The sequence below is a fragment of the Mobula birostris genome, chromosome 12 (genome assembly GCF_030028105.1).
Source record: "Mobula birostris isolate sMobBir1 chromosome 12, sMobBir1.hap1, whole genome shotgun sequence".
In the NCBI taxonomy this organism is placed as follows: domain Eukaryota; kingdom Metazoa; phylum Chordata; class Chondrichthyes; order Myliobatiformes; family Myliobatidae; genus Mobula; species Mobula birostris.
Window position 1 is genome coordinate 13,294,098 of NC_092381.1, and position 25,447 is coordinate 13,319,544.

At 44.0% G+C, this 25,447-nt stretch overlaps 1 protein-coding gene across 4 annotated transcripts in view; it reads right to left on the bottom strand.

The window, feature by feature from the left end:
- Window positions 1–25,447, bottom strand: part of LOC140205742 (interferon-induced protein 44-like) — a 56,266-nt gene that overhangs the window by 26,807 nt on the left and 4,012 nt on the right. For 3 of the 4 annotated variants that reach the window (XM_072273317.1, XM_072273315.1, XM_072273318.1), the window contains exons 2-5: window positions 24,858–25,351; window positions 24,727–24,766; window positions 12,266–12,449; window positions 7,574–7,720 (exon numbers count right to left, since the gene is read on the bottom strand). In XM_072273317.1, the coding sequence (XP_072129418.1) occupies window positions 7,574–7,720; window positions 12,266–12,449; window positions 24,727–24,766; window positions 24,858–25,350 (864 nt within the window). In that variant the 5' untranslated portion in view covers window position 25,351. The remainder of the gene's footprint in view (window positions 1–7,573; window positions 7,721–12,265; window positions 12,450–24,726; window positions 24,767–24,857; window positions 25,352–25,447) is intronic. The other variant, XM_072273319.1, reaches the window with a different exon arrangement.

Here is a 25,447-nt window from a genome sequence, read left to right on the forward strand (position 1 = left end):
TGTTTGTCAGCCAGTCAGCCATTTTTTTTTTTTTATGTATTAGTTTGTTATTGCTGTTGTATGATGTGGGTGATCATGGTCTTTCCATGACAATAATCTCGGCAAATTTTTCTACATAAGTGGTTTTCCATTGCTTTCTTCTGGGTAGTGTCTTTAGAAGACGGTGACGCCAGCCATTAGAACATAGAATAGTACAGCACAGTACAGGCCCTCCGGCCCACAATGTTGCACCGACCCTCAAACCCTGCCTCCCATATAACCCCCCACCTTAAATTCCTCCATATACCTGTCTAGTAGTCTCTTAAACTTCACCAGCGTATCTGCCTCCACCACTGACTCAGGTAGTGCATTCCACGCACCAACCATTCTGAGTAAAAAACCTTCCTCTAATATCCCCCTTGAACTTCCCACCCCTTACCTTAAAGCCTCTTGTATTGAGCAATCCTCTTGTATTGAGCAGTGGTACCCTGGGGAAGAGGCGCTGGCTATCCACTCTATCTATTCCTCTTATTATCTTGAACACCTCTATCATGTCTCCTCTCATCCTCCTTCTCTCCAAAGAGTAAAGCCCTAGCTCCCTTAATCTCTGGTCATAATCCATACTCTCTAAACCAGGCAGCATCCTGGTAAATCTCCTCTGTACCCTGTCCAATGCTTCCACATCCTTCCTATAGTGAGGCGACCTGAACTGGACACAGTACTCCAAGTGTGGCCTAACCAGAGTTTTATAGAGCTGCATCATTACATCACAACTCTTAAACTCTATCCCTCGATTTATGAAAGCTAACACCCCATAAGCTTTCTTAACTACCCTATCCACCTGTGAGGCAACTTTCAGGGATCTGTGGATATGTACCCTGAGATCCCTCTGCTCCTCCACACTACCAAGTATCCTGCCATTTACTTTGTACTCTGCCTTGGAGTTTGTCCTTCCAAAGTGTACCACCTCACACTTCTCCGGGTTGAACTCCATCTGCCACTTCTCAGCCCACTTCTGCATCCTATCAATGTCTCTCTGCAATCTTCGACAATCCTCTACACCATCTACAACACCACCAACCTTTGTGTCATCTGCAAACTTGCCAACCCACCCTTCTAACCCCACATCCAGGTCGTTAATAAAAATCACGAAAAGTAGACATCCCAGAACAGATCCTTGTGGGACACCACTAGTCACAATCTTCCAATCTGAATGTACTCCCTCCACCACGACCCTCTGCCTTCTGCAGGCAAGCCAATTCTGAATCCACCTGGCCAAACCTCCCTGGATCTCATGCCTTCTGACTTTCTGAATAAGCCTACCGTGTGGAACCTTGTCAAATGCCTTACTAAAATCCATGTAGATCACATCCACTGCACTACCCTCATCTATATGCCTGGTCACCTCCTCAAAGAACTATCAGGCTTGTTAGACACGATCTGCCCTTCACAAAGCCATGCTGACTGTCCCTGATCAGACCATGATTCTCTAAATGCCCATAGATCCTATCTCTAAGAATCTTTTCCAACAGCTTTCCCACCACAGACGTAAGGCTCACTGGTCTATAATTACCTGGACTATCCCTACTACCTTTTTTGAACAAGGGGACAACATTCGCCTCCCTCCAATCCTCCGGTACCATTCCTGTGGACAACGAGGACATAAAGATCCTAGCCAGAGACTCAGCAATCTCTTCCCTCGCCTTATGGAGCAGCCTGGGGAATATTCTGTCAGGCCCCGGGGACTTATCAACACTCTTCAGAGATTTTCTACTTGTCGTCAGTGGACAGCAGCACGGATACAGTGAAGCAGTTTTGCTCAGGCCTGGAGTGGAGGTTGAATAACCCAGTCTCCATAAAAGAGAAGTACCATCTAGCAGAGCAGTCATCATGGGGGTGGTCTGAGTCAAGGGTGGTGAGGCTTCTGCTCAACAGGCTTCAGTGAGAACAGGCAGAGGTGAGATCATATGGCAAAAATAAAATAATCTGATCATTAGTCCGGAAGTTGTACCCCGATGGCTGGCAAGTAGAGACTGGAGGCCTGGGGGCCTATTTGTGTGTGTCAGTAGTTTGGAGGGATGAAAGGAGATAGCTTTCTTAAGATCATAGAATATAAGATATAGGAGTAGAATTAGACCATTGGGACCATCGAGTCTGCTCCACCATTTCATCATGGCTGATCCATTTTTCCCCCTCAGCCCCAATCTCCTGCCGCACATTCCTTCATACCCTGACCAATCAAGAATCTATCAACCTCTGTCTTAAATGTACCCACTGACTTGGCCTTCGCAGCTGCCTGTGGCAACGAATCCCACAGATTCACCACTCTGGCTGAAGAAATTCCTCCTCATCTCCATTCAAAATGGATGTCCCGCTGTTCCGAGGCTGTGCCCTCTGGTCCTAGGCTTCATCCTCTCCATGTCCACTATCAAGGTCTTTCACTGTTTGATAGGTTTCAATTAGGTCACCCCACTAGTTAACACAGGTCCAGAGCCATCAAACACTCTTCATATGACAACCTGATCAATCCTGGAATCATTTTTGTGGAACTCCTTTGAATCCTCTCCAGTTTCAGCACATCCTATCTAAGGGGCCCAAAACTGCTACACCATTCTTTCTCTCACTCTCCTTTTACTCCCTCTGTCTCTCTGACTATACCCCTTGCCCATCCTCTGCCAATCACCTGTCCAGCTCTTGGCTCCATCCCTCCCCCTCCTGTCTTCTCCTATCATTTTGGATCTCCCCCTCCCAAATCTCTTACTAACTCTTCCTTCAGTTAGTCCTGACGAAGGGTCTCGGCCTGAAACATCGACTGTACCTCTTCCTAGAGATGCTGCCTGGCCTGCTGTGTTCACCAGCAACTTTGATGTGTGTTGCCACTATTACCCCTGTGACGTCTCACCAATGCTTTATGAAGCATCAACATTACATCCTTGCTTTTATATTCTAGTCCTCTTGAAATGAATGCTAACATCATATTTGCCTTCCACCGGCAAATTAACCTTTGGTGAACCTTGTTGTTGTTCTGTTGCCTGCTGTGTTCCATGTTCTTGGGTTCTGTGTTGTTCCTCCATTATGTGTGAACGCTGTGTTGGCACCAGGATGTGGCTACCCCCAGCACATCCTCTCAGTTGTGTTGGTTGTTAACACAAAGGGTGCATTTCACTGCAAGTTTTGATGTACACATGAGAAATAAATGTGAATCTGAATCTGAAGTCACACCTAGTCCTGGACGAGAAGGATAGGAGACTTCATCTCCTGTAGGATTTCAAGTTCTTTTCTGGGAGCTGGTCTTGTCCTGTAATGCAACATTTAGCATCAGGAAGGCGGATAGTGTTATGGAGCTGAGAAACAGGAAAGGTATGGCCACATTATTGGGATTGTATTACAGACCACCCAATAGTAAACGAGACTTGGAAGAGCAAATCTGCAGAGAGATAGCAGGCAACTGTAGGAAACATGAAGTTGTGGTGGTAGGGGATTTTAATTTTCCATACATTGATTGGGACTCCCATACTGTTAGGGGTCTAGATGGTTTAGAGTTTGTAAAATGTGTTCAGCAAAGTATTCTAAATCAATATAGAGAGGGACCAACTAGAGGGGATGCAATATTGGATCTCCTGTTAGGAAACGAATTAGGGCAAGTGACAGAAGTCTGTGTAGGGGAGAACTTTGATTCCAGTGATCATAACACCATTAGTTACAATTTGATCATGGACAAGGATAGATCTGGTCCTAGGGTTGAGGTTCTGAACTGGAAGGCGGCCAAATTTGAAGAAATGAGGAAGGATCTAAAAAGCGTGGATTGGGACAGGTTGTTCTCTGGCAAAGATGTGATTGGTAGGTGGGAAGCCTTCAAAGGGGAAATTTTGAGAGTGCAGAGTTTGTATGTTCCTGTCAGGATTAAAGGCAAATTGAATAGGAATAAGGAACCTTGGTTCTCAAGGGATATTGCAACTCTGATAAAGAGGAGGAGGGAGTTGTATGAAATGTATAGGAAATGGAGTAAATCAGCTGCTTGAAGAGTATAAGAAGTGCAAGAAAATACTTAAGAAAGAAATCAGGAAGGCTAAAAGAAGACATGAGGTTGCCTTGGCAGTCAAAGTGAAGGATAATCCAAAGAGCTTTTACAAGTATATTAAGAGCAAAAGGATTGTAAGGGATAAAATTGGTCCTCTTGAAGATCAGAATGGTCAGCTATGTGCAGAACCAAAGGAAATGGGGGAGATCTTAAATAGGTTTTTTGCGTCTGTATTTACTAAGGAAACTGGCATGAAGTCTATGGAATTGAGGGAATCAAGTAGTGAGATCATGGAAACTGTGCAGATTGAAAAGGAGGAGGTGCTTGCTGTCTTGAGGAAAATTAAAGTGGATAAATCCCCAGGACCTGACAGAGTGTTCCCTCAGACCTTGAAGGAGACTAGTGTTGAAATTGCGGGGGCCCTGGCAGAAATATTTAAAATGTCGCTGTCTACGGGTGAAGTGCCGGAGGATTGGAGAATGGCTCATGTTGTTCCGTTGTTTAAAAAAGGATCGAAAAGTAATCCGGGAAATTATAGGCCGGTGAGTTTAACGTCAGTAGTAGGTAAGTTATTGGAGGGAGTACTAAGAGACAGAATCTACAAGCATTTGGATAGACAGGGACTTATTAGGGAGAGTCAACATGACCTTGTGCGTGGTAGGTCATGTTTGACCAATCTGTTAGAGTTCTTCGAGGAGGGTACCAGGAAAGTGGATGAGGGGAAGGCAGTGGATATTGTCTACATGGACTTCAGTAAGGCCTTTGACAAGGTCCCGCATGGGAGGTTAGTTAGGAAAATTCAGTCGCTAGGTATACATGGAGAGGTGGTAAATTGGATTAGACATTGGCTCGATGGAAGAAGCCAGAGAGTGGTGGTAGAGAATTGCTTCTCTGAGTGGAGGCCTGTGACTAGTGGTGTGCCACAGGGATCAGTGCTGGGTCCATTGTTATTTGTCATCTATATCAATGATCTGGATGATAATGTGGTAAATTGGATCAGCAAGTTTGCTGATGATACAAAGATTGGAGGTGTAGTAGACAGTGAGGAAGGTTTTCAGAGCCTGCAGAGGGACTTGGACCAGCTGGAAAAATGGGCTGAAAAATGGCAGTTGGAGTTTAATACTGACAAGTGAGGTATTGCACGTTGGAAGGACAAACCAACATAGAACATACAGGGTTAATCATAAGGCACTGAGGAGTGCAGTGGAACAGAGGGATCTGGGAATACATAGAAAATAGGTGCAGGAGTAGGCCATTCGGCCCTTCGAGCCTGCACCGCCATTTATTATGATCATGGCTGATCATCCAACTCAGAACCCCGCCCCAGCCTTCCCTCCATACCCCCTGATCCCCGAGGCCACAAGGGCCATATCTAACTCCCTCTTAAATATAGCCAATGTACTGGCCTCAACTGCTTCCTGTGGCAGACAATTCCACAGAATCACCACTCTCTGAGTGAAGAAGTTTTTCCTAATCTCGGTCCTAAAAGGCTTCCCCTTTATCCTCAAACTGTGACCCCTTGTTCTGGACTTCCCCAACACCGGGAACAATCTTCCTGCATCTAGCCTGTCCAATCCCTTTAGGATTTTATACGTCTCAATCAGATCCCCCCTCAATCTTCTAAATTCCAACGAGTACAAGCCCAGTTCATCCAGTCTTTCTTCATATGAAAGTCCTGCCATCCCAGGAATCAATCTGGTGAACCTTCTTTGTACTCCCTCTATGGCAAGAATGTCTTTCCTCAGATTAGGGGACCAAAACTGCACACAATACTCCAGGTGTGGTCTCACCAAGGCCTTGTACAACTGCAGTAGTACCTCCCTGCTCCTGTACTCAAATCCTCTCGCTATAAATGCCAGCATACCATTCACCTTTTTCACCGCCTGCTGTACCTGCATGCCCACTTTCAATGACTGGTGTATAATGACACCCAGGTCTCGTTGCACCTCCCCTTTTCCTAATCGGCCACCATTCAGATAATAATCTGTTTTCCTATTTTTGCTACCAAAGTGGATAACTTCACATTTATCCACATTAAATTGCATCTGCCATGAATTTGCCCACAGATACAAGATACAAGATTCAGATACAGATACAAGATTCCCTAAAAGTGTCGTCACAGGTAGATAGGGTCGTAAAGAGAGCTTTTGGTACATTGGCCTTTATTAATCAAAGTATTGAGTATAAGAGCTGGAATGTTATGATGAGGTTGTATAAGGCATTGGTGAGGCCGAATCTGGAGTATTGTGTTCAGTTTTGGTCACCGAATTATAGGAAGGATATAAATAAGGTTGAAAGAGTGCAGAGAAGGTTTACAAGGATGTTGCCGGGACTTGAGAAACTCAGTTACAGAGAAAGGTTGAATAGGTTAGGACTTTATTCCCTGGCGCGTAGAAGAATGAGGGGAGATTTGATAGAGGTATATAAAATTATGATGGGTATAGATAGAGTGAATGCAAGCAGGCTTTTTCCACTGAGGCAAGGGGAGAAAAAAAACCAGAGGACATGGGTTAAGGGTGAGGTGGGAAAAGTTTAAAGGGAACATTAGGGGGGGCTTCTTCACACAGAGTGGTGGGAGTATGGAATGAGCTGCCAGACGAGGTGGTAAATGCGGGTTTTTTTTAACATTTAAGAATAAATTGGACAGATACATGGATGGGAGGTGTATGGAGGGATATGGTCCGTGTGCAGGTCAGTGGAGCTAGGCATAAAATGGTTTGGCACAGCCAAGAAGGGCCAAAAGGCCTGTTTCTGTGCTGTAGTTTCTATGGTTTCTATGTCTGCCACCCCGGCCATTCCCTTTTCTCACTCCTACCTTCCAGGATAAGATGCATGAGCTTGAAAGCCACGACATTCAGACCCAGGACCCCTGTTGCTGACATAATTACCTGTTCACATCTTCTTCCCCATGGTGTCGTCAAGTTCCCAAATCCTTAATTCTACCTCTTCCACCATTGTCTCTTGTTTTAGCAGTATTTCAGACTGCAATACCATCTTTGCCATACATGTTGTCATGTTCTGGTGCCAACACAGAATTCCCACAATGCTTGGTAGAACAACACAGAACCCAACAGCCCACCTACCCCATGGTTTAACAGTGATTGCTGGTACCAAATACACAAATCACAGGTTACTCTGACAGCAGGAATCACTCCTGGAGCACTTTGAAGGCTATTCCCCTGGCAGGATTCAGAGCCAGTCTTTACCAGACAGCAGGCATTGAAGGTGAGAAGGGGTGGGTTCCAGGGGGATGTGAGGGGTACATTTGTTTTTACTCAGCAAGTCATGGATGGCTGGAATGTGCTGCCTGGTATGGTGGTAGAGGCAAATACATTAGGGGGCTTCTAAGAAATGTTTGGATAGACACGTGGATGTAAGGAAGATGTAGGGAAATGGACATGGAATTAGGTAGGAGGGTATAGTGTTTGGGTGTTTTCAATTTGCTTTTTAGCTGGTTCGATGTGACACTGTTGAATGGCCTGTTGTGCTGTACCCTTCTCTGTTCTATACCATATCATGCTTCCCTTCTGTATCTACTATTGAATTTATTATTAGAGTCAGAGTCATCGATACCTGATGTTGGTTGGGAATTAATCCTTTAAGAATGTTGAGAATCTCTTCATCGGAAATCCCAAATTCTCCATCTTTCACAAGGCCCAATGTATCACAGAGGATTAGGCTTGCTGTCACTTTTCCTGCTCGGAAGGCGTACTTTGAAAACTAATGAAACACAAGGTTGCATTGTCAACTCCGACATCATTTAAAGACACATTGGAGAAACCTGCCAACTTCCTAACCTAAGTGGTGTTAGGTAAATTGAAGGGATTAAAGGCAGATAAATCCCCAGGGCCAGATGGTCTGCATCCCAGAGTGCTTAAGGAAGTAGCCCAAGAAATAGTGGATGCATTAGTGATAATTTTTCAAGACTCGTTAGATTCTGGACTAGTTCCTGAGGATTGGAGGGTGGCTAATGTAACCCCACTTTTTAAAAAGGGAGGGAGAGAGAAACCGGGGAATTATAGACCGGTTAGCCTAACGTCGGTGGTGGGGAAACTGCTGGAGTCAGTTACCAAAGATGTGATAACAGCACATTTGGAAAGCGGTGAAATCATCGGACAAAGTCAGCATGGATTTGTGAAAGGAAAATCATGTCTGACGAATCTCAGAATTTTTTGAGGATGTAACTAGTAGAGTGGATAGGGGAGAACCAGTGGATGTGGTATATTTGGATTTTCAGAAGGCTTTTGACAAGGTCCCACACAGGAGATTAGTGTGCAAACTTAAAGCACATGGTATTGGGGGTAAGGTATTGATGTGGATAGAGAATTGGTTAGCAGACAGGAAGCAAAGAGTGGGAATAAACGGGACCTTTTCAGAATGGCAGGCAGTGACTAGTGGGGTACCGCAAGGCTCAGTGCTGGGACTCCAGTTGTTTACAATATATATTAATAACTTGGATGAGGAAATTAAATGCAGCATCTCCAAGTTTGCGGATGACACGAAGCTGGGCGGCAGTGTTAGCTGTGAGGAGGATGCTAAGAGGATGCAGGGTGACTTGGATAGGTTGGGTGAGTGGGCAAATTCATGGCAGATGCAATTTAATGTGGATAAATGTGAAGTTATCCACTTTGGTGGCAAAAATAGGAAAACAGATTATTATCTGAATGGTGGCCAATTAGGAAAAGGGGAGGTGCAACGAGACCTGGGTGTCATTATACACCAGTCATTGAAAGTGGGCATGCAGGTACAGCAGGCGGTGAAAAAGGCGAATGGTATGCTGGCATTTATAGCGAGAGGATTCGAGTACAGGAGCAGGGAGGTACTACTGCAGTTGTACAAGGCCTTGGTGAGACCACACCTGGAGTATTGTGTGCAGTTTTGGTCCCCTAATCTGAGGAAAGACATTCTTGCCAAAGTGAGAGTACAAAGAAGGTTCACCAGATTGATTCCTGGGATGGCAGGACTTTCATATGAAGAAAGACTGGATGAACTAGGCTTGTACTTGTTGGAATTTAGAAGATTGAGGGGAGAATCTGATTGAAACGTATAAAGTCCTAAAGGGATTGGACAGGCTAGATGCAGGAAGATTGTTCCCGATGTTGGGGAAGTCCAGAACAAGGGGTCACAGTTTGAGGATAAAGGGGAAGCCTTTTAGGACTGAGATTAGGAAAAACTTCTTCACACAGAGAGTGGTGAATCTGTGAAATTCTCTGCCACAGGAAACAGTTGAGGCCGGTTCATTGGCTATATTTAAGAGGGAGTTAGATATGGCCCTTGTGGCTACGGGGATCATCGGGTATGGAGGGAAGGCTGGTGCAGGGTTCTGAGTTGGATGATCAGCCATGATCATAATAAATGGCGGTGCAGGCTTGAAGGGCCAAATGGCCTACTCCTGTACCTATTTTCTATGTTTCTTTGTTTCTGGAACGGGAGTACGGATGGACCAAAGTTTCAACAGTTGTACTTTTCAACACCCCACTTGCCCCATGGCTTAACACTGACTACTGGTACTGAATACAGAACTCACAGGTCAATCCGACAGCAGGAGGGTGGTGGGAATCATCCCTGGAGAAGTTGGAAGGCAATTTCCCTGGTAAGATTTGTAAACAGTCTCGCTAAGATCATTCTGCAGATTCCTTAAATATTAAGGAAATTCTCCTGTACAAGGAATCATCTAATAAATGTTTTGCCTCTGTACTTACTCAGGAGACAGACAGTCTATAGAAGTGAGGCAAAGCAGCACCAACTTCATGGACCCTCTGAAGATTAGACAGGAGGAGGAGGAGTTTGCTGTCCTTCGGCGAATCAGGGTGGATAAATCCCCAGGGCCTGACAAGGTGTTCCCTCAGACTCAGTGGGAGTCAGGAGCAGAAACTGCAGGGGCCCTAGCACATATACTTAAATTATCTTTAGTGACAGGAGAGGTACCGGAGGATCGGAGGATAGTCAGTGTTGTTCCACTGTTTAAGAAAGGCTCTAAACATAAACCAGGAAATTATAAACTGGTGAGTCTGACATCAGTTGTGGGAAGGTTATGGGAAGGTATTCTGTACAATTGGATAGTCAGCATGGCTTCCACATGGTAGGTCGTGTCTAACCAATCTCAGAGACTATTAAGTAAATTACCAAAAAAGTAGATGGAAGCAAAGCAATGGATATTGTCTACATGGACATCTACAAGGCATTTGATAAGTTCCCACATGGGAGGTTAGTCAAGAAGGTTCAGTAGCTCAGCATTCAAGATGAGGTAGTAAATTGGATTACACATTGGCTTTGTGGAAGAAGCCAGAGACTGGTAGCAGATGGTTGCCTCCCTGACTGGAGGCCTGTGACTAGTGGAGTGCTGCAGGGATCAGTCCTTGGTCCTCGGTTGTTCATCATCTGTATCAATGCTCTGGGTGATAATCTGGTTAATTGGGTCAGCAAATTATCAGATGACACCAAGGTTGGGGGTGTAGTGGACAGCAAGGAAGACTATCATGGCTTGAAAAAGGATCTGAATCAGCTGGAAAAATGGGACAAAAAAATGGCAGGTGGAATTTAATGTAGGTAAGTGCAAGGTTTTGTGCTTCAGTAGAACCAACCAGAGTAGGTCTTACTAAGGAGTGTGATAGAACAAAAGCATCTGGGAATACAGATACATAATTCATTGAAAGTGGCATCACAGGTAGGTAGCATTGTAAAGAATGCTTTAGGAACATTGGCCTTCATAACTTTGGCACATTAGATGGGATGTTATGTTGAAGTTATACAAGACATCGGTGAGATCTAATTTGGAGTATTGTGTGCAGTTCTGGTCACCTATCTACAGGAAACATGTAAGTAAAATTGAAAGAGTACAGAGAAAATTTTCAACAATGTAAGGTCTGGAGGACTTGAGTTATATGGAAGGATTGAATAGGTTAAGACTTCAGTCCTTAGAAGATTGAAGACAGAGAAGATTTGATAGAGGTATACAAAATTATGAGGGGTACAGATAAGGTAAATGCAAACAAACATTTTCCACTAAGGTTGACTGGGACTACAACTAGAGTTCATGGGTTAAGGGTGGAAGGTGAGAGGTTTAAGTGGAACATGAGGGGAAATTTCTTCACTCAGATGATCATGAGAATGTGGAATGAGTGCTGCCAGCACAAGTGGTGCATGTGTGCTCAATATCAAAACTTATGTTAAGTTTGACTAGGTACATGGATGGTAGGGGTATGTTGGGCTTTGTCCCGCTGCAGGTTAATGGGAGTAGGCAGTTTAAATGATTTTGGCATGGACTAGGGTGGGTCTCTTTCTGTGCTGTATTTTTCTATGATTCAAAGCCTGTCAATGGCCATTGATCTGTGAGAATGTCAGGGGGGCATGATATGGGAGGTCAGACAGCATTCGTATTGCTTAAGACCATAAAAGACCATAAGATGGTGAGGAAGAGGTATACAGAAGCAAGATATATCAGCTAGATGAGTGGTGTCACAGCAACAACCTTGCACTCAATGTCAATAATATCAAAAAAAACTGATTGTGGACTTCAGATAAGTCAAGGGAACAAACACCAGTCCTCATAAAGGGATCAGAGGTGGAAAGAGTGAGCAATTTCAAGTTCATGGGTGTCAATATCTCTGAAGATCTATCCTGGGCCGAACATATCGATGCAGCTACAAAGGAGGCACAACAGCAGCTATATTTCATTAGAAGTTTGAGGAGCGGAAATTTGGTATGTCACCAAAGACACTCACAAATTTCTACAGATGTATCACGGAGGACATTCTAACTGACTGCATCAGTGTTTGGTATGGAGGGAATACTGTACAGGATCAAAAGAAGATGCTGAATGTGTGGACCTAGGCAGCTCCATCATGGGCACTAGCTTTTGTATTATCCAGGTCATCTTCAAGGAGCGATGCCTTAAAAAGGCAGCATCCATCATTCAGGACCCTCATCACCCAGGATATGCCCTCCTCTCATTCCTACCAACAGGAAGGAGGTACAGAAGCTTTAAGGCACACACTCAGCGATTCAGGAACAGCTTCTTCCCCTCTACCATCCAATTTCTGAATGGACATTGAACCCATAAACACTAGCTCACTACTTTTTTACTTCATTATTTCTATTTTTGCAACTTATTTAATTAAACTAATTATATATACATATATACATCGTAATTCATTTCTTTATTATTATGTATTACATTCCACTGCTGCTGCAAAGACAAAAAATTTTGCGACGTATAAAATTAGTGATATTAAACCTGATTCTGAAGTACATTTGTATTCTTACTTTGGTGGTGGTATTTCCAGCCGAAGCCCGATTGGTCACATAATCATGGAAAACCGAGTCCGTAGAGTTGATGAAACTGGATTTTCCTGCTCCTAGTGGTCCAATGAGTAAAACGGTTGGCCAAGTGTTCGGGTTTCGCAATGGCTTGTATGTCCTGATAAAGTCAATTAGTTCACTTCTTTTCCTGTTGACAAGCACATTTGTATCAGTCAAGTTCAGGCATATAGATATGGAAATGCGACATGGAGTTAAAATAGTTGGGCACCAAAAGATCCTGGCTGTTATGAAAGACACTGTGTGGCCACTTGATGAAGCAATCCCCCAGTCTGTGTTGAGTCCCAGTGACGTAGTAGAGGCCACACTGGAAGCACCGAAATGCAATAAATGACACCACTCCTCTCTGCCTCTCCCTATCGCCCACCAGCTCTTACTCTGCCCCTTCCCCTGACCTGTATATACTGACTTCTCATCTCTTTTCTTTCCAGTCCTGATAAGGGGTGTCCACCCGAAATATTGATGGTCAATTTCCCACCTGACCCCCTTAGGTACACCAGCATTTTGTGTGTTGCAATCCGTGGGGCACCAAGTCTTGGATGACTGAGCTGGGGTCATCATTGACACTGTGACTACAAGAGCAAGCCAGAGCAGGTCAGAGGCTAGGAACTTACAGTCAGTAACTTCCAAAAGCCTGTTCACCATCTCAAGTCAGAAGTGTGATGGAACACTCTCCACCCGCCTGGCCAAGTGTAGCTTCTACAACATTCAAGAAGCTAAGCACCATATAAGAAGCCCACTCCACAACCATTCACTCAATCCACAGACACAGAGTAGCAGCAGTTTATACCATCTGTAGAACACACTACAGAAACTCATCCTCCAAATCCACCACCTCTGCCAGTTAGACGAACAAGGATAGGGAAAAACATGGGGAACACCACCAACCCTGAGTCACCCTTAAAGGGAAACCCCATCCAGACCTGGAAATATATGTCCGTTCTTGCACTGTCACTGGGCCAAATTCTGAAGCTCCCTCCCTCACCCCACTGTAGATGTACCCACACCTCAAGGACTGCAGTTGTTCAACAGGGCAGCTCACCACCTTCTCAAGGGCAAGTAGAGAGGGCCAATTAAGTATCAGTTCAACCTGTGAAGCCCACATCCCATAAGATCCATATAGGTGCAGGATTAGACCATTTAGCCTATCGAGACTCTTCCATCATTTCATCATGACTGATCCATTTTTTCCTCTCAGCCCCAACCTTCTGGCTTCTCCTCGTATCCCTTCATTTGCTGACGAATCAAGAATCTATCAACCTCGGCCTCAAAAACACCAAATGACATGGCATCCGTAGCCACCTCTGGCAACAAATTCCACAGATTCATCAGTCTGGCTGAAGAAATTCCTCCTCATCTACACTCTAAAAGGACACCCTTCCATTCCAAGGCTGCGTCCTGTGGTCGTAGACCACAACACCATAGGAAACATCCACTCTTTCTAGGCCTTTCAACATTCAATAGGTTTAAATGAGATCACTCCCCATTCTTCTGAATTCCAATGAGTACAGTGCCAGAACCATCAAACACTCCCCACTTGACAAGCTTTTCAACTGCGGAATAATTTCTGTGAACCTCCTTTGAACCATCTCCCATGCCAGCACATTCTTTATAGAAAAAGGGGCATAAAACTGCTCACAGTACTCCAAGTGAGGCCTTACCAGTGCTTTATAAACCCTTAACATTGCGCTCTTGATTTTATACTCTAGTCCTCTCCAAATGAATGCTAACATCGCATTTGCCTTTCTCACCGCTGACTCAACCCGCAAATTAACCTTTAGGGAATCCTGCATGAGAACTCCCAAGTCCCTTGGCACCTGAGATTTTTTTTTGAATATTCTCTCCACTTAGAAGATGGTCAACCCTTTTATTTCTTCTACATGACCATACACTTCTCGGCACTGTATTCCATCTGCCACTTGTTTACCCATTCTCCTGATCTGTTTAGTCCTTCTATGGTCTCTCTACTTATTCAAAACATCATGTCCTCTATCTAGCTTCATATCATCCACAAACTTGGCCACAAAGCAATCAATTCCATCACCCAAGTCATTGACATATAATGAAAAAGTAGTGATTCCACACAGGCCCTTTGGAACACCACTAATCACTGGCAGCCAACCAGAAAAGGATCCCATTATTCCCACTCTTTGCCTCCTGCCAATCAGCCACTAGCCAACTGCTGGTGTAGTGACATCCACACTGGACTTCAAGGCAAACGGTCTGGGGTTCAAATCCGGCTAGCTTCTTGCACACTTTCCATCCGTGCTGGCTGGGCGTCGACCTAGCAGTTCCGCCTCGTAAAAAAGACAAAAATGCAAAAGAAATGGCAAGGTTACTGCCTAATGTGACACAAGGTGCAGAAAGGAACAACAACAAATCAGCCACTGCTTTATCCATGCTAGAATGTTTCCTGTAATACCACGGGCTCACTGTAGCATGTTAAGCAGCCTCGTGTGTGACACCTTGTCAGAGACCTTCTGAAAATCCAAGTATACATCACCAACTGATTCTCCTTTGTCTATCCTACTTGTTAATTCTTCAAAGAATTCCAACAGACTTTTGAGGCAAGATTTTCCCATAAGGAAACCATGCTGACTATGGCCTATTTTATCATGTGCATCCAAGTACCCCAAAACCACTGAGGTCAGACTAACTGGCCTGTAATTTCCTCTCTTCTACCTGTCACCCTTCTTGAAGAATGAAGTGACATTTGCAATTTTCCAGTCCTCTGGAACCATGCCAAACTCTAGTGATTCTTGAAAGATCATTACTAATGCCTCCACAATCTCTTCAGCCACCTTTTTCAGAACACTTAGGTAAACACCATCTCATCCAAGCAACTTATCTACGGTACCTTCACACCTATCACTTTCTCAAGAACCTCTCCCAAATAATGGCAACTTCACACACTTCTGCCCCTTGATACTTCCAGCATACCACTAATGTCTTCTACAGTGAAGAGTGATGCAAAATATGTATTCAGTTTGCCCCCCATTACTACCTTTCCAGCATCATTTTCCAGCATTCTGATATTTACTCTCACCTCTCTTTTACTCTTTATGTATCTGAAGAAACTTTAGGTATTCTTTTTAATAGTAATGACCAGCCACACTTCGTATTCCATCTTTTCCTTCTTTATGATTTCTTTTAGTTGCCTTCTGTTAGTATTGAAAAGCTTCCCAATCCTCTAATAATGAAAAAGAAACAGTCCACACAGGCAGCGCACAGGTCCGGGAGTGAAGTTTAAAAGCGAGGGCTTTGCGGGAACGTGGCTATAACCAGCGCACCAATCGTGTGTTGGAGAGCAGGGAAGGTTCCGGCATAAAAGGGAGACACAGCCTAATGGAGCGGTCATCAGCAGAGTGGTTTGAATTAGAGTAGTAAGGCATTGGCTCATTCGGACTTCGGCGAAAGCGGGCTTTGGCGAGGTAAGTGGGTAAGTGGACAAGTGACTTCATTTCTCCTTGCATATTTTGAGGAATAGAGAGCATGTCTGTCGGGTTAGTACTTTGCTCTGGGTGTCAGATGTGGGAATCCTGGGAATCTTCGAGTCTCCCAGATGGCCACATCTGCGCCAAGTGCACCGAGATGCAGCTCCTGAGAGACCCTGTTAGGGATCTGGAGCTACGGCTTAATAACCTACAGCTTATTAGGGAAAGTGAGCACGAGATAGATAGGAGCTACAGGGAGTCACCCTGAAGCTGCAGGAGTTAGATAAGTGGCTGACAGTCAGGGAAGGGAAGGGAAGAGCGAAGGGAAGAGATCAGATAGTAGAGAGCACCCCTGTGACCATCCCCCTCAGTAATCATTATCTCATTATGGATGCGGTTGAGGGAGATGACCTGACAGAGGATGACCATGGCGATCGGGTCTCTGGCACTGAGCCTGGTTCAGTGGTGTAGAAGGGAAAGAGGAAGATGAGGAATGTGGTAGTCATAGGAAATTCCATAGTGAGGGGAACACACAGGAGGTTCTGTCAGCCTGATAGAGATACCAGCATGGTGTGTTGCCTCCCAGTTGTCAAGGTACGGGATGTTTCAGATTGGGTGCAGAGTATTCTGAAGGGAAAGGGTGAACAACCAGAAGTCTTGGTACACGTTGGTACCAACGACACAGGTAGAAAAAGGGAAGAGGTCCTGAAGAGAGAATTCAGGGAGTTAGGTAGGAAGCTTAAAAACAGAACTTCTAGGGTAGTAATCTCAGGATTGCTGCCTGTGTCATGTGCTAATGAGTGCAAGAAAACTTGATCAGGCATATTAATACATGGCTGAGCGAATGGTGTGAACCCAAAGGGGTCCAATATCCCAGCAGGCAGGTTTAATAGAGCTGTTAAGGAGGTTTTAAACTAATTTGGCAGGGGGGTGGGAACCAGAGTGATAGGGCTGAGGAAGGGGAAAACAGAAATAAATCAAAGATAGCATGCAACAGAGATTATAGAAAGGACAAGCAGGAGATGAGACATAATCACAGCCAGTGGAATGAGTTACAGAGCAATAGAGGCATGGTGCAGTTAAAACACAAAGCAACAAATACCGGACTGAAAATATATTTGAATGCACGCAGTGTAAGAAATAAAATGGACAATCTTGAAATTCAGCTTCAGATTGGCAAATATGACACTGTGGCCATCTCTGAAACTTGGCTAAAGGATGGCTGCCATTGGGAGCTGAACATCCAAGGATATACGGTGTATGTGAAAGATGGGTTAGTAGGCAGAGGGGGTGGTGGGGCCCTGTGTATAAGAAATGATATTAAATCATTAGAAAGGGATGACACAGGATCAGAAGGTGTAAAGTCTCTGTGGGTTGAATTAAGAAATGGCAAGGGTAAAAGGACCCTAATGGCGGTTGTATACAGGCCCCCAAACAGCAGCCGGGATGTGGATTACAAATTACAGCAGGAGATAGAAAAGGTATGTCAGAAGGGCAATGTCATGACAATCGTTGGGGATTTTAACATGAAAGTGGATTGGGAAAACCAGGCCAGTACTGGACTTCAAGAGAGAGAATTTGTAGAATGTCTAAGGGATGGCTTTTTAGAACAGCTTGTTGTTGAGCCCTCGAGGGGATCGGCTGTGCTGGATTGGGTGTTGTGCAATGATCCGGAGGTGATAAGAGCGATTGAGGTTAAGGAACCCTTAGGGAACAGTGATCACAATATGATCGAGTTCACTTTGAAATTTGAGAAGGAGAAACTAAAATCCAACATGTCGGCATTTCAGCGGAATAAAGGAAATTACAATGGCATGAGAGGGGAACTGGCCGAAGTTGACTGGAAAGGGACACTAGTAAGAAGGACAACAGAGCAGCAATGACTGGAATTTCTGTGAAAATTAAGGGAAGTGCAAGACAGATATATTCCAAGTAAGAAGATATTTTCAAATGGAAGAAGGACACTACCGTGGCTGACAAGTCAGAGCCAAAGTAAAAGAAGAAGAGAGGGCATACAAGGAAGCCAAAGCTAGTGAGAAGATAAAAGGGTTGGGAAGCTTTTAAAAACTTGCAGAAGTAAACTAAGGAGGCCATTCCGAAGGAAAAGATGAATTATGAAAGGAAGCTGGTGACTAATATCAACTAAGATACTAAAAGCTTTTTTAAGTATATAAAGGGTAAAAGAGAGTAGAGGGTAGATATAGGACCAATAGAAAATGACACTGGAGATATTGTAATAAGAGGCACAGAGATAGCAGAGGAACTGAATGCGTATTTTGCATCAGTCTTCACAGTGGAAGACATCTGCAGTATACCAGACAGAGAAACATAGAAAACCTACAACACAACACAAGCCCTTCGGCCCACAAAGCTGTGCCCAACATGTCCCTACCTTAGAACTACCTAGACTTTACCCATAGCCCTCTATTTTTCTAAGCCCCATGTAGCCATCCAGGAGTCTCTTAAAAGACCCTATCATTTCCACCTCCACCACTGCCGCCAATTGCCCATTCCACACTTGAATGTCAGGGAAGTGAAGTATGTGCAGTGAAAATTATGACTGAGAGGGTGCTCTGGAAGCTTAATGGTCTGAGGGTGGATATATCTCCTGGACCTGATGGTATGCATCCTCAGGTTCTGAAGGAAGTAGCTGGAGAGATTGTGGAGGCATTAGCGATGATCTTCCAAGCATCGATAGATTCTGGCACTGTACCAGATAACTGGAAAATTGAAAATGTTACTCCCCTATTTCAGAAGGGTGGGAGGCAGCGGAAAGGAAACTATAGACTGACATCAGTGGTTGGGATGTTGTTGGAATCCATTGTTAGAGATGAGATTACGGAATACCTGGAGGCACATGACAAGATAAACCAAAACCAGCATGGTTTTCTGAAAGGAATATCCTGCCTGACAAATCTACTGCACTTTTTTGAGGAAATTACAAGCAGGGTAGACAAAGGAGATGCAGATGATGTGGTGTACTTGAATTTTCAGGAGACCTTTGACAAGGTACCCCACATGGGCTGCTTAGCAAGATAAGAGCCCATGGAATTACAGGGAAGTTACTAGCATGGGTGGAGCATTGGCTGGTCAGCAGAAAACAGAGTGGGACTAAAGGGATCCTGCTCTGGCTGGCTGCCGGTTACCAGTTGAGTTCCACAGGGGTCAGTGCTGGGACCGCTGCTTTTTATGATGTATGTCAATGATTCAGATTAATGGATTTTTGGCTAAAAATCTCACGTCAGAATGCTGTTCATTGACTTTAGTTCGGCATTCAATACTTAGCCAGCTTGGTATCAACTCATCCCTCTGCAATTGGACATTGGACTTTCTGACTAACAGACCCCAATCAGTTAAGTTAGACAACCTCTCCTCCTCCACTCTCACCCTGAACACCAGCATGCCTCAAGGCTGTGTGCTGAACCCTCTTCTGTACTCCCTTTTCACCTATGACTGTGTTCCTGTACATGGTTCTAACTCCATAATCAAGTTCGCAGATGACACCACAGTGATTGGTCTGATCAGAGGGAATGATGAGACGGCCTACAGGGACGAGGTCCAGCATCTGGCCGCATGGTGTGCCGACAACAATCTGGCCCTTAACACCCAGAAGACCAAGGAGATCATTGTGGACTTCAGGCATGCTAGGAGCCACACTCACATCCCCATCTACATCAACGGAGCTGCAGTAGAGCGTGCATCAAGCTTCAAATTCCTTGGAGTCCACATTTCCAAGGATCTCATCTGGTCCCTGAACTCCTCCATCCTGATCAAAAAGATGCAACGGCACCTTTATTTCCTACGGAGCATCAAGCAAGCTCACCTCTGTCCCAGGATACTGATGGACTTTTACCGCTGTACCATCGAGAGCATACTCACCCACTGCATCTCAGTGTGGTATGGCAATTATCCTGTATCGGACTGCAAAGCATTCCAGCGTGTAGTTAAAACTGCCCAGCGGATTTTCAGCACCCAATTGCCCACCATTGAGAACATCTACTATAAACACTGTCTGGGCAGGGCGAAAAGCATTATCAAGGATGCATCTCACCCTAACCATTGACTTTTTACTCTCCTCCCATCCAGTAGGTGCTACAGGAGCCTCCGCTCCTACACCAGCAGGCACAGGAAGAGCTTCTCCCCTGAGGCTGTGACCCTGCTGAACCTCACATCACAGCGCTAAGCAGTATTGCATCCATATTGTACTGACTCAGTACTTTTATATTTGTGTGCTGTAGCACTTACAAAATAACTGCGAATAAAAAGTAAATAACACTATCCTTTGCATTTCTGGTCAGATGCTAACTGCATTTCATTGGCTTTTTATCTGTACTCTGCACAATGACAATAAAGTTGAATCTAATCTAATCTAAATTTGCCGATGATATAAAGATAGGTGGAGGAGCAGGTAGTGTTGAGGAAAGACAGCTTGCAAAGAGACTTAGATAATTTAAGGGAATGGGCAAAGAAGTGGCAAATGAAATACAATGTTGGAAGTGTATGGACATGCACTTCGGTGAAAGAAATAAATGTGAAGACTATTATTTAGATTGAGAGAATTTGAAATCCAGAGATGCAAAGGGACTTGGAAGTCCTTGTTCAGGATACCCTAAAGATTAACCTCCAGGCTGAGTCAGTGGTGAAGGCAAATGCAGTGTTGGCATTTATTTCTAGAGGTATAAAATATAAGAGCAGGGATGTGATGTTGAGGCTCCCTAAGGCACTCGTAAGACCACACTTGCAGTATTGTGTGCAGTTTTGGGCTCCTTATTTTAGAAAGGATATACTGACAATAGAGATGGGTCAGAGAAGATTCATGAGATTGATTCCAGGAATGAAAGGATTACCGTATGAGGAACGCCAGGCAGCTCTTGGGCTGTATTCCCTGGAGTTGAGGAGAATGAGAGGGGATCTCACAGAAACATTCCGAATGTTAAAAGGCCTGAACAGATTAGATATGGCGAAGTTATTTCCCATGGTAGGGGATTCTAGGACAACAGGGCACGACTTCAGGATTGAAGGATGTCTATTTAGAACAGAGATGTGAAGAAATTACTTTAGTCAGAGGGTGATAAATTTGTGGAATTTGTTGCCTCGAGCAGTTATGGAGGCAAAGTCATTGGGTGTATTTAAGACAGATAGATAGGTTCTTGATTAGCCAGGGCATCAAAGGGTATGGGGAGAAGGCAGGGGAGTGGAGATGACTGAGAGAATTGGATCAGCCCATGATTGAATGGTGGACCAGACTCGATGGGCCAAACAGCCTACTTTTACTCCTATATCTTATGGTCTAACTTCCCACTAATTTTTGCTCTATTATATACCCTCTCTTTGGCTTTTACGTTGGCTTTGACATTGCTGGTCAGCCACGGTTGTGACTTTCTTTTAGAATGCTTCTTCCTCTTTGGTATGTATATATCCTGCGCCTTTCAAATTGCTTTTGGAATTTCCAGCCATTGCTACCTTTATCCCTTTCCCTTTCCCAATCAATCATTTCCGGCCAACTCATCTCTCATGCCTCTAATTTTCTTCACTCCGCTGTAATACTGATACATCTGACTTTTGCATCTCCTTCTCAAATTGCAGGGTGAATCCTATCATATTATGATATCCTCCGAATGAATAAAGAAACGTACTCTGAATACTGCATACGGATCAGGTTGATGAATTACAGATTGCACAGGACAAGGTGCTGAAGGACTTTGTCAGAATTCTAGCCATTAGAAAAGATTGGAGAAGCCAGGGCTTAATTTATTTGGAAAATAAGAGGCCAAGAGGTGATTTAATTGATGTGTACAGCACCAGCGATCACTGATCGGGGACCAATTCCCTCCACTGTCTGTAAGAAGTTTGTACTTTCTCCCTTTGACTGGGGGTTTCTTCTGGGTGCGCTGGTTTCATCCCACATTCCGAGGATATACGGGATTATTAGTGAGTTGTGGGCATGCTAAATCAGCACCGGGGGAAAATGTTAACATAAATGACACATTTCACTGTCTGCTGCGATGTTTCAATGTACATATGACAAATAAAGCTAATCTTTAACCTTTCACCTTCTAACCATAAATAGCACAATCACCAAAAACCCAGGAGGAACAAACTTAAGATCATGCTTAGAAGGAGACAATGAAAACTATTTCCACCCAGAAAATGGTAGGCATCTGAAACTCAGCCTGCAAGAATGAGTGAGGCAACTGTAAAAACCGATCTTCCATCCTCGGACTCACTTTACACTGCAGGCTGTCGGAGCCGTCACCAGGACACGACCCACCCAGCCAACACACTTTTCATCCCTCTTCCCTCTGGGAGAAGGCTCAGGAGCTTGAACACTCGTACAGCCAGATTTGGGAACAGCTTCTTTCCAACTGTGATAAGACTGCTGAACAGTTATCGTACCCTCCAAATATCCGGACCTGCCTCTCGGTTTTTTTTTTTTGCACTACCTTACTTTCCATTTTCTATTTATGATTTATAATTTAAATTTTTAATATTTACTATTGATTTGTACTCCAGGGAGCACAAAGAGCAGAATCAAATATCGCTGTGATGATTGTTCGCTCTAGTATCAATTGTTTGGCGACAATAAAGTATAAATTATAAAGTAAAGGGCTATCTTCTGTGCAAGTTGAAATTAAGAAGGCATATGGTGTGTTGACCTTCTTTAGTCAGAGGATCCAATTCAAGAGCCTGAAGTTCATGTGGCACCTCAATAAAACACTGGTTAGACCTGATCTGGAATACTGCGTTCAGTTCTCGTCTCCTCATCATTGCTTCAGAGAGGGTGCAAAGGAGATCTACCAGGACGCTGCCTGCCAGAGCATGTCGTATGAGGATAGGCTGAGTGAGCTAGGGCTTTTCTCTTTGCAGCCGAGGATCAGAGATGATTTGATACAGGATGATAAGAGGCATAGACTGAATGACAGCCAGAGACTTTTTCCCAAAGGTGTAAATGGAAACATGTTGGGAGGATCATATAGGGGGATGTCAGAGATATGTTCTTTTTCTTTATATATAGAGTGGTGCCACGCCAGGGATGGTGGTAGAGGCAGATATACTAGGGACATGCAAGAAACTCAGATTGGCACATAGGATTGTGGAAAAATAGACGGATGTTCAGGAGGGAAGGGTTAGATTAATCTTAGAGCAGGTTGAAAGGTCAGCACACACTGGACTGAACGCCCGCACTGTGTTGTAAAGTTCCATGCATCAAAATAGTTCTGAACCATGCATTGAAAAAGAATGAATGGTTTTGACTTTGGAAAAATCCCTGCTGATTTATTTTACAGGTTTCCCCTGCCATCCGAAGGTAGAGCATTCCTATGAAATGGTTTGTAAGCCGGAATGTCGTAAAGTGAAGAAACAATTGCCATTTATTTATATGGGAAAAATTTGTGAGCGTTGGCAGACCCAAAAAATAACCTACCAAATCATGCCAAATAACACATAAAACCTAAAATAACAGTAACATATAGTAAAAACACAAATGATATGATAAATACACAGCCTATATGAAGTAGAAATAATTTTCTACAATCATTGCCGCACTGTCCACCATAGCGAAAATCTCACGCAAGCGCTCTCAGCAAAAACACTCTCCAGTAACCTTTAACCTATGAAGCTGCCAAAATCATACCAAATAACACAAGAATACACAGCCTATATAAAGTAGAAATAATGTATGTACAGTGTAGTATCACTTACCAGAATCACACTGATGATGGTGTGTTAGGCTGAGTCATCAGAGGTTGAGGTGGTGCAGTTGTCCCCAACCTCCAGGCCGCGGACCGGTACCAATCCACAAAGCGTGCAGCGGTAGCTGGGATGCACCCAGCACATCGTTAAGATAAAAGCTGAAATAAACAAGCTAATTAATTAGGTGCCGCCCGGCATGTAAATGTTGGCCCAGATCAGAGGCAACGCAATCGGCAATCGCCTCTGATCTGGGCCGACATTTACGTGCCTGGCGGCACCTAATTAATTAGCTTGTTTATTTTGGCTTTTTTTCTTAAAGATGTGCTAGGTGCGTCCTGGCTACCTCTGCACCACTGAATGCTTTGCCGCAGCCCGGAGGTTAGGACCACTGGGGTGGTGGGACACTGAGGTGTCATCTCATCGTTGTCCGTTTCCATCAGGGCAGGCAAGTCACCTTCTTCTATGTCTGCCTGCCTCAATGTCAAAGGTCAAGGTTCGTCATCTGCTGTGCTGATGTGGAAGGCTTGAAAAACAATAGTATGCTTGACTGCTTAGCCTCGCGCATTTTTCTATTATACAGTTCTTTGTAAGCACTCAAACCATCCTGCAAGTATGCCCTAGACCTACGTACCCTTTCAAAATTAAAGTCGTACTTTTCTGCAATCATTGCTGTGAAAATCTCACGCAGTTATTTCATGTTTAGTTCCTAGACGACTTCACTTTCAGTCCATTCACTACTGCGTTCGGTTTCATTTTTTATCCTTTCCTCTTCCAACTGCATCAGCTCTTCATCTATCACTTCTTGGTCATGGGATGCCAAAACCTCTTCAACATCATCTTCGTCAACTTCCACAAGCCAAACTCACTTTGTCCTTACTTCGTTCACCATGATCAAAACACTTAATTATGTCTAGTTTTACGCTAAGTGTAACACCCTTACGAGCTCTTTTAGGCTTTTCCGATACCTTAGAACTCATCTTGCTAACGGGTGCTCAAAATAAATCGACGTAAAGCACAGATGCTCACAGGCACATGTTAAAGCAATGCCGGCTAGAATGCCATTCCAGGGGAGGAGCTTGGTTGCCCGGGGCGTGCGCTCCCTTTTTTCGTAACAGTGAAAACACCCTCTGTTAGCGAAAACAGGTAACTAATGTAGGTTTTTTGTAACAGTGAGGTTTCATAAAGCGAACGTTCAAAAGGCGGGGTACACCTGTATATTGATTTTTCTCAGTTTATTTTTCTATCCATTAGTTAAGAAGTAATTTGCATTAGGAAACTTACCTTGGTGACCAATCTATTTTCCTCAAGGGGACTTTTACCTCTGCAAAAGATGAGAAATTTATCAAGTTTAGCTTTGTTTGTGGACTTTACCCTGAGTTCCCAGTCATTCTGGATGAAATGGGTATCTTTACCTTCCACTCTGTAAGTTTCTAATTCGGTGAGAGTGATTGGTTTATCACAGCAAAATGGACCAGTATAATCCAGGTTGTAGGACTTGCCAGTGCTGATCTTCATACAGGGCTTGAAATTGATCAAGAACACAAGGCTAGCCCCAAAACTGACGCCTTCCCTTGAACTATACGAAAAGGCCTCAGCACCTGGATTCACATCAAACTTATAAAGCACTCTTTTTGGTCCTTTCTTGGTTATTTGGAAGAGGAAAGCTTTATTGTCTTTTGCACAATAACTCCTGACATCCTCGGTAATGTAACCTCCAAAAATGTTATCTGAGTCTGTATAACCTACGGTTAATGTTGGTCCCTGCTGAGAGCATTTAGCATAGAAGGAATTGCTATCAAACCCATGGACACTGGCTTTATAGAGAAGGTGTAACTTGATTTCACCAAGAGTTTCAAACACAAGTTTCAAGTCTTCTTCTGTGAGATGGGATGTTATCACAGACATGCTGAAAAAGTAAAAACACTTGATTAAAATCTACTTTCACTAACTGATCACAACACAATTTACAAGAATGATGTCAAGATTTATTACCATGTTTCTA